Source organism: Pseudophryne corroboree, chromosome 8 (genome assembly GCF_028390025.1).
Source record: "Pseudophryne corroboree isolate aPseCor3 chromosome 8, aPseCor3.hap2, whole genome shotgun sequence".
Classification (NCBI taxonomy): Eukaryota; Metazoa; Chordata; class Amphibia; order Anura; family Myobatrachidae; genus Pseudophryne; species Pseudophryne corroboree.
In genome coordinates, this window is record NC_086451.1 from 79,701,979 (window position 1) to 79,721,990 (window position 20,012).

General features: G+C 44.9%; 1 protein-coding gene across 2 annotated transcripts in view; it reads right to left on the reverse strand.

Moving 5' to 3' along the window:
* Positions 1-498: 498 nt before the first annotated feature.
* Positions 499-20,012, reverse strand: part of LOC134948634 (ficolin-2-like) — a 211,847-nt gene continuing 192,333 nt past the window's right edge. For both annotated transcript variants that reach the window (XM_063936735.1, XM_063936736.1), the window contains 5 exons: positions 17,527-17,565; positions 14,889-15,016; positions 13,595-13,721; positions 10,069-10,203; positions 499-1,218 (listed from right to left, as the gene is read on the reverse strand). In XM_063936735.1, the coding sequence (XP_063792805.1) occupies positions 965-1,218; positions 10,069-10,203; positions 13,595-13,721; positions 14,889-15,016; positions 17,527-17,565 (683 nt within the window). In that variant the 3' untranslated portion in view covers positions 499-964. The remainder of the gene's footprint in view (positions 1,219-10,068; positions 10,204-13,594; positions 13,722-14,888; positions 15,017-17,526; positions 17,566-20,012) is intronic.

Genomic DNA, 20,012 nt, shown 5'->3' on the forward strand with positions numbered 1-20,012 from the left:
TACTCCTGTGCTGCGTTCATCTTGCGAGCACTTGTTGTGTATCTGCTAACATCAGCTACGCATTGGTGCGAAAAACACACCTACTACCCTTTGTACACTCCCACACTAGACGGCCACCTTCACGCCCTTTTCACTAGCTAGCGAAGCCATTCCTACGCACCGCCCTCATCACACCCCTTTGTCGTTGGACTACTGCGGACACAAAAAGCTTTGTATTTGTGCACATTCATCACACGACTGACTTTGCACATGCGCATTGTAGCTTTTGCGCATGCGGCCGTGCGCATTAGCTAAAATTCCGTGCCTTGCGATGCGATGATCCGCTGCGAACAACTCGGAATGAGGGCCTTTGATCAGTGCAGAGAAGTGTTGATAAGGAGACCCCTATTTCTCCATATAGAGATTGATTATCCTTTAATATAAACGGGTTGCAATGAGACAGAACCTCCAGAAAAATAAGTGAGTTTTAAATACTCTAAAAATAAACCAGATCACAGGTTATACAGGTTACATGAAGCAACAATTTATTTATTTAATTGGTAGAAATACAGAATGAAATCAAACACCATGCACATAATGGAATGGCGCCATTCGCTGCCTGCTGCCCTGGTATTTAAAATCACAGGGGCCCTTGGATTCTCTCTATGATATCACCAGGATTGCTGCCAATAATGGGCTATGAAAAAGCATGAAAAGTCATAACCAAGGCAAGCTGTGATATCATAAGGAAGAAGCCAGGCGCCCGGGGCACGCTGTCTGGATGGGGCAACGTCAGCACATGGCTACAATACTCATCAAACATAAGATGCGATGCTGATAGATGAGTACACCGGCAGGAAATGTTCATCTCTCTCTCTCTCTCTCTCTCTCTCTCTCTCTCTCTCTCTCTCTCGCTAGGGATTTGGGGTAAATCAATGAGGTTTATCATACTATCTCTGTGCAGAGAGTTCCTCAGTCCAGTACTCTAAAACAGTTCTCTAATCTTCATTTCAACATGTGCAAAAGAGTAGCGGTCACCCTTAGCACTGTGCCAGTTAATGCCGACTAAGGATTCCTTTTGCTCTCCATGCAGATACAGCCCGTTCATGTATGCAGAGTGGCAGGATTTGAACCACCAGCCCCCCTTGTACAGATTTCCACAGTTACCGGTGGAATTTTCATCATTGTCCTCATCAAAGGTAGTGAACTTCATATTGTTATGCACAGTCAGGGAATCTCCTGGAGAAACAGCAAATATAACATGTTAGATGTTCATCCCAAACACCAAATAGTAAGGAACATACTGTAGGGAAGAGACCTTGCTTCTATACAAATCGTACAGTCTACTCATTGGCATATGTACTGGGGGGATGCGTTTGGCATCCTGACATTTCGGAAACCGGCGGTCATGTAAACAACGACAGCAGACATCCTGGAGATAAGAATCAGGGTGGATATTAGGGTTAGAGTTAGGCACTGGGGGGTGGTTAGTCGTAGCTGCCGCGCCCCGAAATTTTGCCCCAACCGTCACCCCCCTTGATTTAGCCCTAGCCGCCACCCAGGATGGTTAGGGTAGGGGGAGGTTTAGGGTGGGAGGAGGGGGGAGGGTTAGGGTGCTTAAATCCTGAACCAGTTGGCATTCTCAGATTGGGAATGCCATGATCCAGGGGTTAAAGTGAGTCGAAACGGGGCGGAACTGCGTTCTGTCAGTTCCACTTGGAGACGGAATGCAGTTCCGCCTCCTCCGGCTCACCTCAACGATGTGTGTCGGCACTGCAGGGAAATGCCGGGCGCCCGCTGAGATTGTGTTACCAGTGGCGCGTGGCTCTCCCTGCACAGCGGAAGCCGGCGGCAGGAGCTCACTACTGAGCTCCGGCTTCCGGCTCTGTTAGTGCGCACTATGAGAGAGACGTCATGACGTCTCTCTCATAGTGCTGCGGAACCGGACGCTAGGAGGATCACAGCGGTCGGACGGGGGAGCGGGGCTTGGTAAGTATGGTGTGTTTTTTTTCTTTTTAAACATGTGTGGCTACTACTGGGGGCTAAACTACAGGTGGGCTGAACTACAAGGGGGCAAACTACAGGGGGGCATTACTACTGGGGGCTAAACTACAACAGGTAGTTACTATTACAGGTAAAAAGGGGGATCTAGAAATCCTCGCAGCAAGCAGGGAATATGATATTATAGGCATTACTGAAACATGGTGGGACGAATCTCACGATTCTCACGAATCTCTTCGAAGAGCAAGGTTTTCACTGTCCCGGTTATGTTTGGCAGGTGACCGTACCGGACTGAAGGGTTTAGCGTTGCGGTCAATCGCGCCGGACACGCGCAAGGTGTACGGACAGGCTTGGAGTGAGTGGGAGGAGTTTGTCCGGGGGCGGCAACATCAAGGTAAGAGCAGGCATCGGCTGTTGCTTTCTGTTAGGTGGCAGCGCTACGTCTCCGACAGGTCACGAGCAGTGGTTTCTCGGTACTTGGCAGGCATTTCTTTTTCTGCAAGCTGCGAGGCGTCCCTGACGTAACGAAAAGCGAAGTTCTGCGGAAGGCAGTGAAAGGGTGGGCGCGAGTTGCGCCGTCGCCACCAGATAGGAGGCGGCCATCGATGCGGCTTTGTTGCCGGCCGTAATAATGGCCGGAGGGCGAGTTGAGTCGTCCAGGTTTGAGACGCTTTTGTTTAGTTTGGCGTTCTCGATGGCTTTCCACGGAGCCTTTCGATTTTCTGAGTTGTTAGCGCCTTCCAAGAGAACAGATTCGCGTTTGCTGGTCGAGGACTTGGTAGTGGGTGAGAGGTCCTGGCTGTGCAGGTTACGACGCTCCAAGACGGATCAGGTGGGGAGAGGGCGCTGGGTTACAATGGTATCAGCGCTGGAAGAGAGCGTTGCCCGGTGAGGCTGGCACTGCAATACGTGGGGGTGCGACCCGTTAAGGAGGGGTCTGGGCTGTTGCATTATGATGGGCTGCCAGTCACGAAATACCAGTTTCAATGGATGCTGAGTCGCTGTTTGGCGGGCCTGGGCCTCCCACCCACTGCTTTTGGTACCCACTCCTTTCGCATAGGCGCAGTGACGTCGGCTGCTGCGGCGGGCTACTCCAGAACGGATATACAGGCGGTGGGGCGATGGAAAGCAGCGAGTTATAGACGATATATTCGCCCCGTCGCATGAGAGGTCGGTTTGCGCTTGGTGCTTTGCGTAAAGTCGCAATGTATTATGCTGTTACAGTTCTGTGAATTTGTGGTGTTGTGCGTCTGTTGGTGTTACCCCTTTTGTTTTGTTTTTGTTTGTTATCCTACTCAGGGATTAGCTACTCGCCGTTGCTGGCATGAGTCGGCAGCGGGGGTCTGGAGTTATTTGCGATTTTTTGCCTGACTTGACGGACTGAATTCTAATCCATAATTCGGCTAATTTGGTCTAATCAGAGTCCCTCAGCAGGTCTTTACGTTTCACCTCCAGCTGAGTTATTACATGTGTTTCCCATAAGCATGGAGTCCCTAAGGTTTTCGTTGTCCATCTAGGGGGCAGCGACTAGGGGAAGAGGACATCCTTGGAGCTGCGGTGGGCCATGATACAGGATCTGGCAAGTGTGACCGCGCAATGGACCAATTTGTGTGTTGGTTTTTTCCGTGATGGTGCCGAGATTTGTGTTGGAGGGGTGTGGCGGATGGTCGCCGGATTGATGAGGCCCGGAAAATGGTGTAAGGAGCTGTGGCACAGTGGGTGCTGTCCCACGGCGGGTAGGGTGGTCCGCCACCCGAGGATACGGTGCAGAGACAGCCACCTTTTCCGGTGCGATGGAGTACATCTATCCGAGGAGGAGATGATGTTTTTTCTGGAGGATCTAGGTTTCGCTTTGCAGGAGTTAGGGTAGGTTTCTGGTGGCGGTGCGAAAGACTTTGGGGATGAGTCTTTCGCTGTTGGCGGAAAAGAACGGCAGTTTCGTATGGTAGAGAAAACTGTAGTGTTTTACAGTTTGTTGTGGTTTAGGTGCACTCACCTCCATCGACTTATGGCCGCTTGACCACCCATCCGGGAAGGCAGCGGCAGGGCACCCAGGAGCGGTGGGTAGCCACTGTGGGGGTTGAGTTGTCACCTATTACCGGTTTATGGTAAGCTTTTAGTAAATTTATAGGATTGAGTTATTTAGGTTAATTTAGATTAAGGAGCCGTTCTTTTGGGCCGCCACCATATGCCAGATGGAGCGGCATATTAAATTAATCTCTTTTTATTACAGGTTTCCTAATGGTTAGGGACAAATAAATAGCTAGCAATTTTCTGCCAAATTCAAGTCTCAGTGTCGTTATTTCTGGTTATGATTATGAATGCTTTACTTTCAAAGAAAGGGGTCCACCAAATATCACTAAGATGTTTAGAAGAGAGTATTGACTGCATAGGAGAGAAAAGAGTTAAACATCTGGGGAGGGGTGGACCTAGCTGTTAGGAAAGTACAGCCTTTAAGGGGAGGGCTTGATATATATAGGGAAGGCGAGGCCATTTTAAGTCTCTTGGTGATTTGGTTTCCCTCCCTCCCGCCCTGGTAGTTGGAGATTGTGGCACGTGGTGCTTTGGCTCTAAGTTGTTGGCTGTTTTCGTTGGCTATTTATTGGCGGAAAAGAACGGCAGTTTCGTATGGTAGAGAAAACTGTAGTGTTTTACAGTTTGTTGTGGTTTAGGTGCACTCACCTCCATCGACTTATGGCCGCTTGACCACCCATCCGGGAAGGCAGCGGCAGGGCACCCAGGAGCGGTGGGTAGCCACTGTGGGGGTTGAGTTGTCACCTATTACCGGTTTATGGTAAGCTTTTAGTAAATTTATAGGATTGAGTTATTTAAGTTAATTTAGATTAAGGAGCCGTTCTTTTGGGCCGCCACCATATGCCAGATGGAGCGGCATATTAAATTAATCTCTTTTTATTACAGGTTTCCTAATGGTTAGGGACAAATAAATAGCTAGCAATTTTCTGCCAAATTCAAGTCTCAGTGTCGTTATTTCTGGTTATGATTATGAATGCTTTACTTTCAAAGAAAGGGGTCCACCAAATATCACTAAGATGTTTATGTGTCTGATGAGAAATTGTTACTGAACCAAATTGAAAGAGCAGAAGGAGTAGGAGACATAGTAGTGATGGGAGACTTTAACTATCCCGAGATAAACTGGAAAATCAATTCATGTGATACTGCTAGGGGCAATATGTTTTTAAACATGCTAAATGATAATTACTTAGTTCAATTAATCGAGGAACCAACTAGGTACAATGCAATCTTAGACCTGGTATTAACAAACAATGGGGAATTGGTATCAAATATTGAAGTAGGAGAGCCCATAGGTAACAGCGACCACAATATGGTCACATTCAATATCAGTTTTCATTAGCAGTCCTATACTAGCTCAACTAGGACTCTAAACTTTAGCAAAGCCAACTTTGACATGATGAAGGAAGCGTTAAGGAACATTGAATGGGAAATTCTGTCTCAAGGAAAAAATACTACACAGAAATGGGATGTATTATAATCACTGCTAATTAATAATACTCGTAAATGTATTCCCACCAGCAGCAAAAAAAGGAGTAAAAATCCCAAACCAATGTGGTTTAACAAAAATATAAAGGAATTAATGGACAAAAAAGATGAGCATTTAAAAAATACAAATCTGGGGGGGATGCAGAGTCATTTCAACACTATAAGGACTGTAACAAAATATGCAAAAACGGAATAAGAGCAGCTAAAGTAGAAACTGAAAGACTAGAAGCAAAGGAAAGCAAAGCGAATCCCAAAAATGTTTTTGAGTACATCAACAGTAAGAGACTAAAGAAGGAGTATAGGCCCTTTAAAGGACAAGAGGGGAGTCTTAATCAAAAATGATAATGACATAGCAAACAAACTAAACAAGTTTTTTTCAACTGTATTTACCAGAGAGGACCAAATGCTGGGTCTAACAAAAAATCTCAACAAAGATAATGTCCCATGCTAAATGCTTATTTGTGTGAGGAGGTAGTCTGTGACCAATTAAAAAAGTTAAAATTAATGAATCACCTGGTCCCGATGGAATTCACCCGAGGGTTCTTATGGAGCTGCATGCTGAACTAGCAAGACCTCTATTTTTGATCTTCATGGATTCGGTTAAATCGGGTATGGTTCCCAAGGACTGGCGTATAGCGGAGGTAGTGCCGATATTTAAAAAGGGGAGCAAAGCTGAACCAGGTAATTATAGACCAGTTAGTCTTACATCTATAGTGGGGAAAGTATTGGAAGGTATTTTAAGGGACAGTATTCAAAAGTTCCTTGAAGCAAATAAGGTAATTAAAAGGAACCAACATGGATTTGTGAAGGACAGATCATGTCAGACCAACTTACTTGGCTTTTATGAAACAGTAAGTGCAAACCTGGATCAGGGTAAGGAGGTGGATATAATCTTTTTAGACTTTGCCAAAGCTTTTGACACTGTATCACCCATGCGTCTTATCTATAAGCTTCAAGAAATAGGGCTAGGGAGCACAATATGCACTTGGGTCAGTAATTGGTTAGATAATAGGGAGCAGCGCGTTGTGGTCAATGGATCATTTTCAAATTGGACCAAAGTACTAAGTGGTGTGCCACAAGGGTCTGTACTTGGACCACTTTTGTTCAACATTTTCATCAACAATCTAACAGTAGGTCTAGAGAGCATGGTGTCAATTTTCGCAGACGATACCAAATTGTGTAAGGTTATAAATACGGAGGGGGATGCTGAGTCTCTTCAGAATGACTTAACTAAACTGGAAGCATGGGCAGCAAAATGGAGAATGAGATTCAGCACAGACAAGTGTAAGGTAATGCACTGTGGGGGCAAGACCAAAAATTACACCTACATACTAAATGGGGTAATATTAGGGGATTCTGTACTGGAAAAAGACTTAGGGGTTCACATAGATAACAAATTAAGCAGCAGTACCCAAAGTAGGAGTGCAGCAAAGAAGGCTAATAAGATATTAGCATGCATAAAATGGGGAATTGATGCAAGGGACGAGAGTATTATACTCCCATTATATAAATCACTAGTGAGGCCTCATCTTGAGTACTGTGTGCAATTTTGGGCACCATATTACAAAAAGGATATCCTGGAGCTAGAAAAGGTTCAGAGGCGGGTGACCAAACTAATCAAGGGCATGGAGACGCTGGAATACGAGGAAAGGCTTCCAAGGCTAGGCATGTTTACATTGGAAAAGAGGAGACTAAGAGGGGACATGATCAACATCTACAAATATATAAGGGATCAATACACAGAGCTTGGGAGGGCCCTGTTTTGTATAAGATCAGCACAGAGTACACGTGGTCACTCGCTTAGGTTAGAGGAGAGGAGTTTCCGCACATTGAGGCGAAAAGGTTTTTTCACAGTAAGGACAATACGTGTTTCGAATTTACTGCCTGAGAGATTAGTAACTGCAGACTCAGTCAACACCTTTAAGAATGGGTTAGATAAATTCCTATTGGATAAAGATATTCAGGGTTATTGTGCGTAGGCACGCATTATAGTTAATTTATCTAGTCCTAACATAAAAATAACTAGTCCTATAATAAGACTGCATAGGAGACCACAAATAGGTTGAACTCGATGGACAATTGTCTTTTTTCAACCTTAGTTACTATGTTACTATGTATGTTACAAGGAGGCAATCTACAAGGGAGCTAAACTACTGGGGGGCATTACTACTTGGGGCAAACTACTGGGGGCAAACTACATGGGGCTAAACTACAGGGGCTAACTACTGGGGGTTAACTACAAGGGGGCAAGCTACTGGGGGCATTACTACTTGGGGCCAACTACTGGGGGTAAACTACATGGGGATAAACTACAGGGGCACATTACTACTGGGGGCATAACTACAGGGGCACATTACTACTGGGGGCATAACTACAGGGGCGCATTACTAATGGGGGCATAACTACAGGGGCTAAACTACTGGAGGCATTACTACTTGGGGCAAACTACATGGGGCTAAACTACAGGGGCTAAACAACTGGGGGCATTACTATAGGCGACATTACTACTGGGGGCAATACTACACAGGGGCATTACCATTAAGGGCATTACTAATGGGGGCACTACTGAGGGCATTGTAAAAGGGGCACTTCATAAGGGGCATCACTCCTGGGGACATAAGGGGCACTACAACTGGGGGCATTGCATAAGAGGCACCACTACTATGGGGTCTATATAAGGGGCACTACCACTGTGGGCACTACCAGTACAGTGGACATTGCATAAGGAGCACTACTACTGTGGGCATTTTAAAAGAGGCGCTACTGCTGTGGGCATTGTGTTTTACAGGGTGCTACTACTGTTGGCATTATGGCCCTCACGCTCGCTAGCTGCTTTTAGCAGCAGTGCACACGCTAGGCCGCCTCCCTCTGGGAGTGTATCTTACCTTAGCAGAAGTGCGAACGTAATGTTCGCAGAACTGCTACAAAAAAAGATTGTGCAGTTTCTGAGCAGCTCGAAACTTACTCCTAGCTAGCGATCACTTCAGACTGTTTAGTTCCTGTTTTGACGTCACAAACACGCCCTGCGTTCGGCCAGCCACTCCCCCGTTTCCCCAGCCACTCCTGCGTTTTTTCTCGGGCACGCCTGCGTTTTTACACACACTCCCCGAAAACGCTCAGTTTCCGCCAAGAAACACCCACTTCCTGTCAATCACTCACCGATCAGCACTGCGACTGAAAAGCGTCGCTCGACCTTGTGTGAAACTGCATAGTTTTGTGTGAAAGTACGTCGCACGTGCGCACTGCGCCCCATACGCATGCGCACTACGCCCCATACGCATGCACAGAAATGCTGCTTTTTCACCTAATCGCCGCGCTGCGACCGAAAGCAGCTAGCGATCAACTCGGAATGAGGGCCTATGTGTATTAAGGGTGCTACTGCTGTGGGCATTATTACTATTGTGTGACCATGTCCCTTTCTTTTTGAGACCATGCCCCTTTTTTGGGGCGCGCGCAATACCTTTGTTGCATGGGTGCCGTGGGGGGGGGGGGGTTTAACCACTTCTCTAGGACAACTTTAAGCACAGCCATGGTCAGTCACGTGACCGCCGACATCCCAAAAGCTGGGATTATCTATAACACCCGTACTGGGCAATTAATAAAAACTATACCATTAAAATGAGCAAGATTCTGTATTCCTCTTGCAAGGCATACTGGGGCGAAGCACTACATCACCAACACCTATACCAAATTTTGGGGTGTCTCAGCAATACAGCCTCCACTCTTCTATACTAAGCATGTGGGGGGTTAGGGACTGTTTTGGTTTCACTAATTGTGGGGGCAGGTAATGGCGGGACACCTGCTGTTCCATGGTAGTCCTTTCACTGATTGCATGCTTTCTGTTGAAGGTTTAGGAGGAGATTCATCAAACCTTCTAAAGAAGAGAGGTTGCCCGTAGGGATCAATCAGATTCTGGCTATTGTTTATCTAGTACATTTTATAAAATGATAGCTAGTAGCTAATTGGTTGAAATGGGCAACTCCTCCACCTGTCCTCTTTAGAAGGTTTGATAAAGCATGACTAAAGCATGACTTTATTAGAGGTTTATAAGAGGACTGAATATGTGAGCCTCAATAACTTTAATCTACAGTATGTAAGGAGGCAAATAATGGAGGAAAGAATGTCTAACATTTACTCTTCCATATTGGCCACCATGTCATGGCTGTGCGAGCTGGTCTGCTAGTGGGAGTACCTTGGGGGAAGCGCAAAAGTAGGAGCTACAGTACACATGCATGGTAATGAGGCCGCTCCATCCGTCTGAGGTTATCTATGCTCCAATTTTGGAGCAAAGATGCCTTGTGTGAAACAAACAGAGCTCTGTGACAGATCTGTGATAGTTCATAGAGCCCAAAATATCACCCATGTTCCATTAAAGATTATAACTTGCCCTTTAGAACACCAGTCTTTGGTATGGTTGGGTAGGGAAATCTTCAAATATCTTCTAATGTCAAGTTAATTATATATTAGATCAATTCAATTGCGACCACTTTAAAAATATTTTCCAGTGTTAAATTGCAGATGCTACACAATATTATGCAACATTTCAGAACTTCGGTCATGCCCCTGTACCTGCGTTTCCTCCTGTGAACGAGCCCAGAGACAACTTGTACTTGTCACACTCTCCCAGAATGTTAAATGAGGAATATTTGGCATAGTACTTTTTAACTTCGGTATCATGGAGGTCAACACGCAGCTCCCATTTGCCTGTAGAAAGAGAATGGAACTTTGTATTATTTTGTTTTCAAAAAGTTTTCTTTACTCAGAGCTGTTTAAACTAGTGCATTGAATAAGGTGAATGAAGCACCTTGTTGTATTTATTCTTTATCTCATGTTCACACAGGATGGCCTCAGATTTGAAATAGGCAGGGATAGAACATCCTGTGACCCAGTGGCGTAACTAGACATTTTAGTGCTGTGTGCAAGAAATATCATCGGCGCCCCCCCCCCCCCTTCATTCATATTTTGAATAAGGCAAAATATAGGAGCGAGGCTTTCATGGGGAAGGAGCGTGGCCACAAAATAATACAAATTTATAGTCCGCTGCACAGTAGTCTCCATTATTCAAATTACACCGCACAGTAGCGCCCAGAGCCATAACTAGACTTTTTGGTGCCTTGTGTCATAGAGAGAATTGGCCCCCTCCTCATTTTTCCAATAGGGACATAAGGTACATGCCTCATGGGGAAGGGGCATGACAAGACTGATACAAAGAGAAAGCCCATGTTATGATGCCCATTCCCACATTATATATACAGTATATATTGCACACACATTTAACAAGAATCCTCTTTATACCACATTCATACACTTAACTTGAGAGCTCGTTGTTATTCAGTTACTATACCCTTTATTAAATCCTGGGTATGGCAGTATTGAATATACTGCCATACCCAGGATTCAGACCTATAACCTGTTGAATTCTAATCACACACCCTACTCATTGAGCTATTTGATCCTACATTAAAACTATGAACACTATATGAAGCTACTGGTGCTTTGTATAAAAAAAAAATCAGCATTGCAATTGAGCAGATCTATGTAGTGTGCAGCCACACATCCAATCTCTTGCTGCCACACACTACATAGATCTGCTCTGCTGCAATGCTGAATATTTTTCACAAAGTACAAGGTAAGCTTCAAATAGTTAGAATACTCTAGCTTAAAATTCTCTAGCTTTCTATGCCAGGGCCAACAGCTCAATTAATAGATTGTCTGACTACAATGCCACAGGCAATGGGTTTGAATCCCGGGTATGTCAGCATCTTGAAATGTAATAAAGGACAGTGTGACTGACTAACAAAGAAATCTCAAGTTGAGTTCATGAATGTTGTATTGGTATTAGAGACAGAATGGGTCAGGGTAGGAGACAGGGGCGGACAGGAGATGCTGGGTTTCACAAAGGGAGAAAGCTGCAAGTGAAAAGGAATTAAAATAGATAATTTATAAGTGCTACCAACAGTGCCCCCTATCTTGCAGCGCTATGTGCGGTGCCCCTTCCGCACACACCTAGTTACGGCCCTGCTGTGACCAATCAGATCGTTGAGGACTGGATAGCAGGTGAGCAGGAAGCCACAGACAGAAAGTTATATAGTATATAGTAGAAGGAGCAGGTTCACCTAACATTACAGAGTATAAAAGGAGATGGGTGTTGTGTAAATGAGGGCAAGGCAGCATGAGACAGAGGCATTGATATGATGTGAGGAGAATGGAGGCAGCAGGAAGTCAGACTATTATTATATAGCGGAAGGAGCCAGTACCGGATTTTCCACTAGGCACGTGCCTAGGTGCGGCACCTGCTGGGGGTGGCACGGCAGGTCCCAACCCTCTGATGCAGGGAGAATTGCAGCTGGAACAGGTCAACAAGATTTAAAGGCAGTGTGGGTTCCAGTGATCAGGGACCTCCTGCACAACCAGTCTGCGGGTAAGGTCCACCTCCCCACTGCTCCCAGCTATTCCAGCTATGGAAGAGAAGATCTCCCCTCTGTCATTGGTCAAAGGGTGACGTCCTGCTCAGTGGTTGGACCGGACACCCAGAGCTTCAGAAGGGCATCAAAGAGGCAATGGTCCGGGGAGAACTACAGGGGGCAGCAGCAGCACACGCAGCAGGGAAAGCAGCACACGCAGCTTAAAGGAAAAGGGAGCCAGGGCTTTGATTATGGGTACAGAGCTGGGAGGGGAACCCAGAGCTGCAGGGCGAACTCTGGCCATCAACTTCTGCTGGAGGCTTTCATGTCACTATAGTGGTGTCCAAAGTCTTTATGTGTCAGTACTAGCTGCAGTGTATCTGTTTTGCATATAGCAGGCTATTGTCACTCACATTCTCAAGGAACGAGGAAGCTTATTATATTCTATACTACGGGGAGGTGGGAGGCACATTATACTCTACACACTATAGGGAAGAGGAGGCACATATTCTATACTATAAGGATGCACATTATATTCTATACTATGGAGAGGAGGATGCAACAGGAAACCACAGACAGAGTTATAAAGTGGAAGGAGCAGCGGTCCAGAGCAGCACAGTGTATATCAGGAGATGAGTGATGTCTTAGGGGTCTGTTCATCATCACTTAATTTCTACAAAAGTAGATGAAAATTAAAATTTTCACCTACTTTTGTAAAAATTAAGTTTTGAGGCCATTCATCATGAAGGTAACGCAGGAGATATCACAGATATTTTCTGCTTTCCTTTCACTCCCGATCTGGCCCGGCATTCCCATACACTAGTATGGGGACCTCATTCATCAAGCTCTGTAAAATACAATATTTTCGAAGCTTGACTGCAGGAGCAGCGAATGCTCTCCCCCTTCTCCCCCCAAGCCCCGACCACCACCCCACCCCACCCATCCCCCCCTCCACTCCTGTCTGGCACCTTCTGCCAGAGACTGGGGGCTTTGTGCGGCAGCGTGAACCCTAGTTCACTGAGGTGCATTAGTACTGGGCACTGCCGAATCTTTTCACTGCTACGTAAGTAGCAGTGAAAAGATTTGTGGAACCAGCTGATTTTCGGATCAACTGTCTCTGCACCAGAGCAATTCATTGCTGCGAGTCAGCATGTTAATTATCTGGGGCCGTCTGGCCCCCGATAATTAACATGATGAATATTCCCTTAGTGGGAACAGGGCTGAATGTGACAGGGGCAGTGACATGATGTGAGGAGGAGAGCTACAGAGTGACAGGAGCAAGGTACCCAGCAGACGGAGAAGTGATATGAGTTTCATATCAAAATGATGGGGGAAGATTGTGGTGTCAAATGCGCCTGTATGTTAAACAAATCCATACATCAAACTTGTATATGTTTTCTATTTATATAGGACACCCCCAATATATTTTTTTCAGAGACTGTAGTGTATTAACACCAATCCATGTCCCCGCATTAGAGTTTGCAGTCTAAATTCTCTTCCAAACAAACATACATAATAGAGTCTATTTTGTTTGCCCAGTTTCGGTAAGTGCTGTCACACAATAATCCCTTTCTGATGGCCCATGGAGGGACAAATGTATTCTTCATTGTAAAACAGATGAAGTATCACATTGCACTGGTGGAATACGAGCTTTCACTTTCCGTTGTGAACGTAAACTGAAAAACAATTACCAGATGATGTCAGTTTATGAATGTGTTCATTTCCAAGCCAAAATTCATGACGGCTTCCAAATCCTACTTTGTAAGACTCCCAGTTACGTGTGAAATCCACTCCTCCATCCCATCGTCTCTGAACGACCTACAATATGGAACAGAGAGGTCACTGTAGGTTGCTTATATATGTATCTGGTATCACCTTGATTAAAGCAGACAAAGTATGGGTATTTGGTGGTGGAGTCCGTCTCTCTCATTCGTCTGGAATACAAAAGGAGATGTGAGGAAATAGATAGGGGATTGAAGTTCCCTATTCCTGCATGATTACTGTGTAGGAGGGGCGTTAGAATCACGTCCTCAAGGTCTCCACCAGCCCCTTAAGAAAGAGAAGCAGGATCCGGGTGGCTGGTCTACTCTCACAGTCTATGAGGATTCCCATGCTGGACTGCTAGACATATTGCGGGCCTCAAGTGCTAGATGGGGGCCCAGCCACACATAGGAGTAAGCTGAGGAAGGGGGGCATTCCTCCTCCTTCATGGCTGTCCCAGTCTCCCACGGATCTCTGCTACTGCTACAATAACTGCTATGTCTCTCTCCAGTCTACAGAGAATACCATTAACATTAGAGTAATAGACAAAATACCCAAATTACTTTTTATGTGTAGTGTATAGAAAACAATTTGAAATAATGTTGTCCATTTTCTCCTGATAAAATAAAAACCATTACATTTTTATTCAACCTGTATCCCCCATCCTTATTGTTGGTAGCCCATTTCTATTGCCAGGGACTTTCTATGCAAATGAGTAGAAGGAGACAGAGTCAGAGGAAATCTAGAAGAGGAAGCGATAGGACGAAGAAAGGGTAGGGGAGCAACATAGTAAGAACAGGAAGGGGAGGAAGGAAAGGGAATGAGGAAGTAAGGAGCGAAAGGGAAGGAGGGAGGAAGGAATGAAGAGAAGGAAGGACAGGAGGGGGAGGAAGGAAAGAAGGGGAGGGGAGGAAGGAAAGCAGGGGAGATGACGGAGGGAGGGTGGAAGGAAGGTGAGGGAGGGGGAAGGGGAACTAGGAAGGAAGGAAGGAGAGGAAGGGGTTGGAGGGTGGAATGAAGGGGAGGAAAGAAGGCAGTAAGGAGAGGACGGGAAGGGAGAAAGGAAAGGGAGTAAGTGAGAAAGGCGGAATCATTGTACACATTGAAGTTTAAGAATATTCCCTTTTTGCCTTAAATGTCAACTGTTTTACATACACCAATATAGGTATATGGGTGTTGAATATTTCACTGCCAGAGAACATACGAAAGTGGCTAACAACTTACTATCCATCCACCTCCATCAGTATGCATATCACACATCACTTTCAGTGGTTTGCTCCCCTCGGGGTATATGGTGTACCAGTCACTTATGACTGCCCCTCGATCCAGCAGTTCCTTGCAGTTTCTGGCTCCTGAGAATGAGGAAATAAAACATACTCATTAGGGTTCGTGCTGGCCGGAGGTTGCCATGTGGAGCATCCGCTCTGTCATAACCACAGAATGAAATAGATCACTATGATAAATGCTGTAATGATAGTCTCTAGAACTTTGGGAAATGCTACATAAAAGCAATGATGCACAATGATAATGTCCATCAGCAGGACTATCTATACGCATTGCAGACTGACTCCTCCAGCTCACCGTAGTTAAATCATATCAAGTTTCAGCTGACTTTTCCCATTACTTAATGACATTTCCATTTAAAGTACAAGATCCCCATCTGATTTTAAAGGGCGACAAAAAATATGTATTTAATGTAATTAATGTGACTTTCACATTTATTAATAACTAACAAGAAAATATTTTCTTGGGTATATGATATATATGGGGTTGCAGTTAAAATGCCGGCTGTCGGGATCCCGGTGTTCAGGATTCCGATGCCGAAATCCCAACAGCCGGAATCCCAGTGCTACAGGGCTATTCTCACTCGTGGGTTTCCACGACACCCATAGAGTGGGAATAGATTCTGTGGCGAGCGCAGCGAGCATGCAAGGGGACTCTTAGTGCTCACCCCGCTGCCGGCATTCTGGTGGGTGCAATGCAGCTGTTGGGATATTGACAGCCGCCATCCGTCTGGCGGGAAAACGTTTGTAATCCTATATATGTGTATATGACAGTTCATTAAATTATTATCCTGTGCACAAATGGGGTAATATGAGACTTTAGCATTTAGCACCTAAGGGCCCTACATACAGCACAATGTGCCACAGAGGTGCCCGACGGCCGATACGCTGACGGGTGACCCGGCGGCGGGGGAAGGGGTTACGGGGGGAGTGACGTTTTTCCACTCCCCCCGTCACCCGGCTCCATAGCACTGCATGCTAATATGGACGATGTTATCCATATTGGCTTGCATGTTTAAACGAGCAGGCACCGACGATGAACGAGACACACGGAAAGATATGAACGATATCTCGTTCATTCATTCATGAACGAGATCGTTGATATCTTTCAGTGTAATCGCGTAGTGTGTAGGGCCTATAACACTGTTGAGCCAACTCTCAACAACAGTGTTTTCCAAACTCAGTCCTCAAGGAATGCTAACAGCGCGTGTCCTCAAGGTATCCTCAGGAATAATTAGCACCACTTCTACATAGGCTTATCATACTATCCCTTTAAACCATGAATTACACAGGTTCTGTGGCTGATTAAAACCAGATGAAATGCAGGCTTGAAGTCAGCCAGCCACAGAACCTGTGTAATTTAGGACTGTCCCGGTTTAAAGGGATAGTATTGCAAGCCTACCTATAGGTCTATTGTGTTAGTCAATTAACACACCTGTGCTCCAGCTAGATAATCTGGAAAATAAGCACGGTTAGGGTTCCATGACAACCAGGTGTGAAAAACTCTGCTCTGCACTAAATAAACTCGAAAGCTTGGGATTGGATACTAAGATGGTTTAATGGATAACATCTTGGTTGCAGGATAGAAAACAGAGAGTTGTAGTAAATGGAGTGCATTCACAGGAGGGAAATTTTAATAGTGGAGTACCCCAGGGAACTGTACTTGGACAAGTGCTTTTTAATATCTTTATTGGTAACATTGCAAATGGCATTAAAGGGAGAGTATGCCTTTTTGCAGAGGACACAAAGATATGCAACAGGATAGATACACCAGGAGGGGTTAAACACATGATTGAGGATCTAGGTAGACTAACAGAATGGTCAAGAGCGTGGCAATTACAGTTTAATGCCCAAATATGCAAAATCATGCACTTGGGTCTCAAAAATCCAAAGGCTAAATATAGGCCCTCATTCCGAGTTGTTCGCTCGCAAGCTGCTTTTAGCAGCTTTGCACACGCTAAGCCGCCGCCTACTGGGAGTGAATGTTAGCTTAGCAAAATTGCGAACGAAAGATTTGCAATATTGCGAAAAGACTTCTCTGTGCAGTTTCTGAGTAGCTCGAGACTTACTCTTCCAGTGCGATCAGTTCAGTGCTTGTCGTTCCTGGTTTGACGTCACAAACACACCCAGCGTTCGCCCAGACACTCCTCCGTTTCTCCAGCCACTCCCGCGTTTTTCCCAGAAACGCCAGCGTTTTTTCAAACACTCCCATAAAACGGCCTGTTTCCGCCCAGAAACACCCACTTCCTGTCAATCACATTACGATCACCAGAACGAAGAAAAAACCTTGTAATGCCGTGAGTAAAATACCTAACTGCATAGCAAATTTACTTGGCGCAGTCGCAGTGCGAACATTGCGCATGCGCAGTTAGCGGAAAATCGCTGCGATGCGAAGAAAATTACCGAGCGAACAACTCGGAATGACCACCATAGTATTAATGGTGCTTTACCGGAAACTACTGAGGAGTTGAATCCCGCACATTTGCACTTAGCTCGATTAGTATAAGCACATCTAATTACCCAAAGTAAAAAGCTTTTTTTAAAATATATATTTATATATATTCGGCTGTATTACTTACCATAGTACTCAACGGGTGTTTCACAACATCTTCTGTCTACTATAAATAAATAAATATAAACAATAACTGTATGTTAGTGATTTACATCTATCTGAGAAGGGAAAATGTAATACGATCAAAGTTTGCAAAAAACAAAGACGATTTTTTTTCACAATTTTATCTCAAGATTTAAAGCAGATTTTTTTAAATTGCAAAACGAAAATGCCTTTAAAAACTGCTGCTTTAATCTTCTGCCAAAATCATTAAAAAAAATGTGCATTGCTCATCAGCTGCGGCATACACACTTAGCGATAAAGTAAACGTCGCTGAGGAAGGGTCAAAATGAGCGACGTTGTTTACTTTATCACTAAATGTGTACCCACCTTTAAGTCTCTGCACATGTTACATCTGCCCCACCTGCAGTGCAACATGGTTTTGCCCATTAGAGTGCCTTTTTGGTTTGCTAACTAAACCTGAATAAGGCCCATCAAATGCATGAATGAATGGATCTTTATTAGTTTTTGCTGAAAACAAAAGATGGTTAGAAACTCTTGGTGGAAACTAGCGCTCCGAAACACAACAACAACAATGTAATAACCTACAGCCAGTGTCGGACTGGGGCAAGAAGGGTCCACCGGGGTAATGCAGTGGTAGGGGCCCATGCCTAAGGGTGTGGCCAGGCAATAGTGGAGGTGTGGCCAATCACAACAGAGGCCCGGCTAACTGTTAGAGATTGCATGGGCTGGGCCCATAGTCCTATGCAGTATAAGGTAACATATGTGTAATGTATAATTAAAGTGCACTAGGATACAGTTTGGAACCTAAAACCTAGAGGAGAAGGTGGGCCCACCGGCAGTGAGGCCCCCCGGTGGTTTCCCCTTTTCCCCTGTGGGCCAGTCCGACCCTGCCTACAGCAAATATTTATATTTTAACAAATTTTATTAGTGGCTTAGAAAAGAAACAGAAATATCTCATTGTTTAATATGGTTTATAGCACCTTTTCCCGTGCATACATTTTCTTAGATTTCCTTTTTTTAAATAAATAAAAAATATTAATATTTTAGAAGTTTACGTAACTTATTATTATTAATTTTCAAAGGGTGGGCAATTTACTGTAGATAAACACAAACATTTTTATACATTCAGTATCAATGCTGTCCAAGCGGTTACATACATATTAATAATATAGCCTACATGCTAGCTAACGAAAAACTATTGAAAGGAAAAAAATAAAAAACTGGTGAAAAGTACTCATGGCAAAAATGTAAACTACAAACATGAACAAAGTAAACTATTTAGAATCCCAACATCTCGCATCATAAATGTGTCAGAAACACAGGAATAGTTATGAATCATAAATGTGTCAGAAACACTGGAATAGTTATGAATCAAGTGGCAGATTTATAAAGCCTAGTGAAGTGATAAAGAAGAAGATGATAACGCACCAGCCAATCAGCTCCTAACTGTCATTTTTCATACCCAGCATGTAACATGGCAGTTAGGAGCTGATTGGTTGGTGCGTTATCACCTTCCTCTTTATCACTTCACCAGGCTTAATAAATCTGCCCCAAAGTTATATAACAGAGTCTACGCAATTCGTGAGAGACCACAAAAAGCTGCACCAGGCCCATTGTTCTCCGATGAAATGACCTGATACAGATTTACATGTACCTTCAGCATGTGTGAGCACCGCCAGGGTCAGTGTAAGCACAAGGGACAACATAATTGTTCGTGAATATTCCATTCCACACCCTCAGTGGTCTCCGACAGAAAGTCAAGTCTGAAGCATCTTTATATAATCACTCAGTAATCTCCACCCCATATTTTCTATAGGCCTCCTCCTTGTTACTATACCATGGAGGATAGTGATAATCCAATCTCACACACAAAAGATAAACCTTGCACAGAGTAAGGCCTGAAACTGTGGCTATTCAGCTGGAGTGGTGAAAAATGTCACTTCGTACCTTTATCTTTTAATGGAGATAAGTAGTAAAGAGTCACACACTTTCATGGCGTTACCACCCAATCAGATAAGGCAGTAGCGTTAATGTGACATAAAAGAACTGACCCCACCTGGCACAAGATATATGTAGTATACATGGCTACACCTTAGTGCTACATGTACAGCTGCTGCGACTAATCATTTCAAAAGTTTCCCTATCTGGAGTTGGGGGGAAAATGGTCACTTTGCTGGTAATGGTGGGTTTGTGCCACTTTCAAAGCCTTTGGGAGCATAGATGGCTGTGTCTATGAGTGCAGGATGTGAGATGCACACTGGCCTCTCTTTGCCGGGAGTATGGTGGCCAATCCCAGGATCGGGATTGGCGGGATCCCAGGATTTAGGGCCAAAAACGGCCAGGATTCAATCCCGGGATTGGAAGCTCCAATCCCGGGGATTGAGGGATCAGCGTTGAGCATCCATAGGACACTCAGACGCTGCCCGGCTTCCTACTTCCCCCCCCCCCAGCCTGCGCCATCACACGCCTCTGGGAGCCACCAGGAGAGAG